Below are 7,124 nucleotides of genomic sequence, written 5' to 3'. Positions count from 1 at the left end.
GAGCACAAAAACTTGAAGATGATTATGATTATTAATTTGAAAAGTGAAATTAAAGGATGAGTACCTCAAGTTCTGTGACCAATTGTTTGGCTGTGGGAGCTGACACAATTATGCGACGTGCCTTTGGAGAAATAAAGCCTTCATCAACGGCTTTGTCTATGAAACTTAACAATGAATTGTAAAACCCATCCACATTCAACAGCCCCACCTACACCACCACATTAATAATTTAATTAAATTACTATCATTCAAAATTATATAATTTTATTCTAAATATATATTCACCAGTCTTCCATTTGACCAACAACTTCATTTGTTTTTGTGTTAATTAATATTAATTATACATATTTATCAAAATAGTGGCATGTCTTTCTCCAATTCAAACGGAGAACCATCAAATAATGTAACGTGACAACGATTAACTATAACAAAATCCTAGACTATCTTCTCATGTGAATCTTTCAAATTTAATTTAAATATGATGATACCCTATCATCGAATCGTGTTATTATTATTGTCCTAACATGATCAAACATTAAACCGTATTAAGGTTAACAAGACACAATTAGAAAATTAACTAAGACGCGTATCTTAGTAACATGACAACATTATAATATATAAGAAAATTAGTCTTGGAACAACCTTATAATTAATATATATAAGAAAATTATGGAGACAATGAAATAATGACATTGAATATTGCATATCATGCAACATGTGGAGGCAAAGTTGATGAAGGAAACATTAACAAATACATTTTGACTTGATAATTTTTTTCCAAAAAAAACAAGTTCTATGTTTATAGGTGTATTCCATTATAGAGAGATCACCATATTATTAAATTAAAAAGTGTTGCATACATATAGTTTTGTAATTAAAATATCATATATTCCATTCCCACCTTTCAGGCATGTATATCTTTCATGGTTACATAATCTATAATATTATGTTAGTTAAAGTTGTATTATGACACTAATTTTGGTCAACCAAGTACATAACTAACGTCATTAGTATCTCCCCTTATCTACAATAATATTAGAAGAGAGAAAACAGAATAAAATAGCATAAATAAGAAAGAAAATAACATGTCATCAATGACCTAATATAACTTGATTACTTGATTTATCCATTCACATTTAAAAAGAAATAAATAAATAGATGATGTAGTTTCATATATTATTACCGGTTTGCTATGGATACCAAGCTGAGCCCATGTAATAATTTCCAGCAATTCCTCAAGTGTTCCATAACCACCTAAATGTTTGAAAATAACAAAACATTATTCGTTTTAAAAAAAATAACTAATAACAAAACCTAAGAAGGGTGTCTTGAACATAACTATTAGAGTATATATTCAAATTAATCCGTAAAAAAAATTATTATATATATTAAAATTTTTAAATTTTTATAAAAGTAAGATGTATAAATTACTATTTTAATAAGACTCGTTGATTTTACTTAGAAAAATACTTTCTCAAAAAATAAGATGAAAAGACTTATATATTTTATTTTTATAAAATCTAGAAACTTTAGTGTAATAACTTTTTAAGGACAACGAGAAATTAATTTAAAAAACTATGTGAGTATATAGTCTAATTATTTTCATATTTTTAAAATATGATGGATGATATCATATTTTTGATATTTTTGACAATATATATATCGATACAGAATACCATAATAATTATGTTCAAATACCAGGTAGGGCAATGAAGGCATCAGCTTGACGAGCCATCTCAGCTTTCCTTTGGTGCATATCAGATACTGCTCTCACTTCACCAATTGGATCACCAGTTATCTACATTATTTCCAGCATTCAAATTAATTAATCAACTAATTTAATTTACATATGAATTAACCTTGTATCAATAAGCTTATTAGTCATCATTGATGAGGTATTTTATGTTAGGGAAACACTTATTCAAAAGATAATGGTGTTTTTTTTTTTGGAAATTTAAAATCAACTAAATTGAACTAAGATGATCATGTCATCGATTATACGTAAAAGGACATAATGCAACAAATTAAAAAAATAATTAGAACCGAGATTAATTAATTTTAGTTACCTCTCTTGGCATGAGACTTTTGGGGATAACCCTGTTACAAAGAAATTAACAACGTTAAGCCTTCACTCAAAAGAAGAATAAATATATAATATATATATTAATTAAAAGATAAATTATTAATTAAAAAATTTAATTTTTATTTATTGCCAATATAAAATAATTTTATACGTGTATTTAATTACATAATATCATCTCAGTAAAACTAACTATTTTATATTAATCGCATGTAAATAATCATAAAATCAGATGTAATTATACGACTATGCATACGACCTTTTGCAATATTTAGAATTATTGATAAAAGGAACAACTTCTTTAGACCAAGTGACCAACAATAATGATGAAACAAAACATAAACATGGATGAATAAAAAAATATAAGCATGTCTTCAAAGTAGGGTACGTAGTGAAAACAAAAAGGAAACAAAACGGTGGCTCCAATTCCTACGCCAAAGAACCTTCTACCTTAGAAATAAGGACTAAAAGGGATTCACCTTTATCCAATCAAGTTTCTAAACCATCAATAAAAAATTAAAGGTCACACACTATTACTTATTTTAATCAATAAATAAATTAAGACCTACATATGTTTAGGAACGATTAATTAAGAACTATGTGTTTAGCTGTCCAAAAATAATTAATCTAATACAAGTAATGAATAGAAAGCCAAACAAACCGCAAATTATCATAATGTAATTTACATTTCTTTTTTTTTTTTCAAAATTGGGAAAAAAATTTCTTAAAAGAAAAAATATTGAAGAATTGTCCCACGTTGCAAGCATTTGATCCAATGATGTCTTATAGGAAACAAGAAAACACGCATGGGTCACAAGGTAACATAGAAGGAATACAACACTCTTTTCTAGTAATCACCAAAATGATTAACTTTGTCTATCAGCACACACACATACATATACATAGATAATAGCAAAAAATAAAAAAAAAAAGTTATTGGTAAATAAAATCTAAAAAAAGTGTTAGCTTATCCTAAAAAAATACATCATTTCTTATTTATTTATACCATAAGCTAGGGTTTGTTATCACCTCATGCAAAATATTTTTTAAGTTTCTATTTACATTATGTGTTAGCATAATATATTGTAATTATCAAAATAGTATATAGATATATATATGAAATTATTGTGATAAATGTGTACTATTAAATAATAATTTAATCAATTATATATATAATATTGAAAACTCAAGTTCAATCAAATTCACGTGAAATTGATAACTGAATCTCAAACTACGGCACCTGAATTTTCACCATATCATTTTCACCATATAAAATTATTCAGCTAAACATGACAAAAAATTTAAAGATTTACAATATTAGCTTGTGAGAATAACCACCTAAATTAAATTTATATGGATTGAAAATTGAAGATGAAATGTTGAGAGAGAGGGGAAGAGAACAAACCCTAGGACATGGCGGCCACCATCATGAACAGCCTGAGAAACAAGCCCCATCAACCCCACACTCCCACCTCCATACACAAGATCAATCCTTTTCTCAACCTTCACAATAAAAAATTAAATATTAAATAAAAAAAATAGACGCGTGTCACTAAAACCTCATCATGATAACGGAAAAAAAAACCAATATCACATGTTTTTATTATATTCATTTTAGTGGAGAGATTGGTGATAGGCAATAAAATCATTCCAACCATGTAAATAGCAAATGAAATAGAAATAAAACAAATAATTTCCTTTTTTTTTCTTGGTCATGTAAAATTGTTGGAGTGTAATGATACCAAGATTGCACGTTTGGCCTCCTAGTAACTAGAGAAATGCAGAAAGTACGAATTTGGTTTCATAGTTTCCATTTATTTTCTTTCTTATAATTATTATTCATGCAATCTATTCTTTCTATTTATTCAATAATTAAAAAAATGTGCAATAAGATGAATACACAGAATATTTTTATTTTTGTTATTTACATGGAAAAATTAAAAAAATATTATAAAGAATATAATATGGATCATGCAAGATAATAATAATAATAATAATAATAATAATAATAATAATAATAATAATAAAAGAAAAGAAAGTGGAAGAAGCAACAATCACCCACTAACTTCAGAATAAGAAACAAGAGCATGTATGGTATTGGTAACTAAATCCAAAATATAAAAATTAAAAAGATTCAAAAAATAAAAGGTTGAAAAATGGAGAAAGATTTTCTCACAAGAGTAACAAGAAAATCTTTAAAAATAAGAGATCAAAAAAAGATAAAAATCCAGTTGAATATATGACTTAGTTGCCATATACTATAAAGGTTTAGAAAAAATTTGATATCACATAACAAAAAGAACAAATAAAGAAAAACAATAAGAAGAAGATAGAAGAAGAAGCAAAGTTAAATTAAAACTATGAAAACATTATTTATTTATTAATTTATTATTATTAATAATTACCAGCTCTTTTCCAAGTTGAACAGCAGCTTCCTGGTAACTAGCTTTGTTTCCGGAACTGCTTCCACAATACACACAAATCCTCTTGAACCTTGATTTGGTTTCTTCCATTTTTTGTGAGAAGCCTAATAAAAACAACCACAAAAAGGGTATGAATGAATGAATCAATTTGAAGGAAGCTTTTTGTTTTGTATGTGTGTGAAAGAGAGAACAAGGTGTGACTAATTTGATGCTTATGTATGTGTTTATATATATATAAGCATGTCCCCTCTTAAAAGCTTATACCCCACATCACAAGCCTCTTAACCAATTACATTTTTTATTTTCTAAAAAAAATAAAAACCATTTGGCTTTGGGCTTATTTATTTATTTGCTCCGAAATTATGGAAACGGATTCGTTTTAAAGTTTTATATTCCTTTTGACCGAAGGTGCAAAAGCGAAATAGACGCAACGATTTTCATTAATTATCTAACAATAACAATAAGGGTAATTTGATTTGAAATTTTTTTTATTGAAGATTTAGATTTTACAATCTTAAATATAAATTTTCGAAATTATTCTATATAGATTCTTGTTTCGTATATATTTTTGTGAAAACTCAGGTGCAGTTAACTTCACGTGAAGTTAATAGTTAAAAGCCATTTCTCACGATTCTTAGTTCGACTGAATTTTCACCAAATTTTTTATTATCCGACAGATAACTAATTTAATAATTAACTTTTTGTATACATAAAAATTAGAATTAAAAAAGATATCTAAAAGAGTTTTGCTCTTTATATTTATAATTTTTAAATGTTAAAAATCTTAAAAATTTACTATCTAATTTTATCTTGATTCGTAGGATATGATCCTGATCTGGGTGTATATATTTTTAAATAGACTTTTTATGAGCAAATCAGTCATACAAAACATAATTAATATGTAATTCTTTTATAAAAATCAAATTTACAGATCCTCTATTAATAGCTAAAACTCTTGTGTTAATTTTTTTCTTTGGTGACTACTCGTGTTAATTTTAAATTCAAATATAATTGTTGGTTATATATAAAAATGTTAAAATGAATTATTATAGAAGCCTAGATTAAATATAAGATTTTATTTATTTATATCTTTTTATTTTAGTTTAAAAGGTTATATCATTTATTCTTTTGACCTAAAATAGTTACTAAAAATTAAAATAGCTCCTGCAGCACAAAATGAAAAGTTAAATTATTGATTAAATAACAACTTAACAAAACCGTGTATGAAGTATGAACATAGATATTTTACTCGAATCGGAGTTTTTAATTTAATTTTTTCTTATCAGGATCAAGATACTCGAATCAGGATCTGAGAGTTATTTAAACAGAACTTTTCTCTACCAAATAAAAGTATATATTAAAAGAGAAAAGCTTAGTATACAAGCGATTAGGGCTTGTAACTATTACAAGTTCATTAACGCCTAATCCACTAAAACGCGCTGCAACTCCTACGTCACTTACACGCGCTATACAAAGATCCCGCGTTTGTATAACTACCAAATTTAAAAGATTTGTTTCCTTCTTTGTTTTCTTTCTTTTCAAATTTCATCGATCTTCTTCTCGCACGTCTTCCCCTGGTTTTTCGATCGTTCTTTTCCTCTCCTTTCTCATTTGTTTGTTCTTCGTCATTGACGTTAGTTTTTCTCTCTGTAACTCCAGCTTCGTTTTGACATGGTGTATTTATAGTTTTTGACATGGTGTATTCTGCAACCTCTCTGTTGTTGATGACCAGTTTGTTCCGAAGGTTGGAATGACCTTTACCACCCTTAAAGAAGCTGAAAAATTTTACAGGAACTATACCAAGGTTGCAGGTTTTTCTACAAGAGTTCGGAGCACAAATAGAAAGGAAAACGAGATTAAGAATCAATTGATTACATGTAGCAGAGAGGGAAAATGAAACTCTCATAGCAAAGACTCATTTGATAGGAATTGGAATGATTTTCTGCTAAACTTTGGTCTTGTGGACAACAAGTGGCTTTCAGGTAGTGTTGGGTTAAAATCTGCAGCAGGGGTGTAAATTTAATTTTTTATCGGGTGTATTTATAGTCTGTGTTTGGGTGTATTATGCAGATCTCTATGCAGACCGTCATATATGGGTTCCAATCTATCTGGATCACCACTTCATGTTATAGTACCTGTAAATCAGACATTTTGAATACACCAGAGAGAGTTTAATTAATTTTGGTCTTGTGGACAACAAGTGGCTTTCGGGTAGTGTTGGGTTAAAATCTGCAGCAGAGGTGTAAATTTAATTTTTTATCAGGTGTATTTATAGTCTGTGTTTGGGTGTATTATGCAGATCTCTATGCAGACCGACATATATGGGTTCCAATCTATCTAGATCACCACTTCATATTATAGTACTTGTAAATCAGACATTTTGAATACACTAGAGAGAGTTTAATTAATTTTGATCTTGTGGACAACAAGTGGCTTTCAGGTAGTGTTGGGTTAAAATCTGCAGCATCGGGTGTATTTATAGTCTGTATTTGGGTGTATTATGCAGATCTCTATGCAGACCGTCATATATGGGTTCCAATCTATCTGGATCACCACTTCATATTATCGTACCTGTAAATCAGACATTTTGAATACACTAGAGAGAGTTTAATTAATTTTGA

General features: G+C 27.8%; 1 protein-coding gene across 1 annotated transcript in view; it reads right to left on the bottom strand.

The window, feature by feature from the left end:
- The window catches only part of LOC107476362 (cytokinin riboside 5'-monophosphate phosphoribohydrolase LOG7), a 5,711-nt gene extending 1,032 nt beyond the window's left edge, over positions 1-4,679 (bottom strand). The window contains exons 1-6 of the mRNA XM_016096157.3: positions 4,486-4,679; positions 3,486-3,583; positions 2,067-2,097; positions 1,699-1,798; positions 1,184-1,254; positions 65-208 (exon numbers count right to left, since the gene is read on the bottom strand). Of these exons, the coding sequence (XP_015951643.1) occupies positions 65-208; positions 1,184-1,254; positions 1,699-1,798; positions 2,067-2,097; positions 3,486-3,583; positions 4,486-4,593 (552 nt within the window). The 5' untranslated portion in view covers positions 4,594-4,679. The remainder of the gene's footprint in view (positions 1-64; positions 209-1,183; positions 1,255-1,698; positions 1,799-2,066; positions 2,098-3,485; positions 3,584-4,485) is intronic.
- Between the last annotated feature and the right edge of the window lie 2,445 nt (positions 4,680-7,124).

The sequence above is a fragment of the Arachis duranensis genome, chromosome 2 (genome assembly GCF_000817695.3).
Source record: "Arachis duranensis cultivar V14167 chromosome 2, aradu.V14167.gnm2.J7QH, whole genome shotgun sequence".
In the NCBI taxonomy this organism is placed as follows: Eukaryota; Viridiplantae; Streptophyta; class Magnoliopsida; order Fabales; family Fabaceae; genus Arachis; species Arachis duranensis.
Note: the sequence above shows the minus strand (reverse complement) of the source record. Positions and strands in the feature narration are given on the sequence as shown.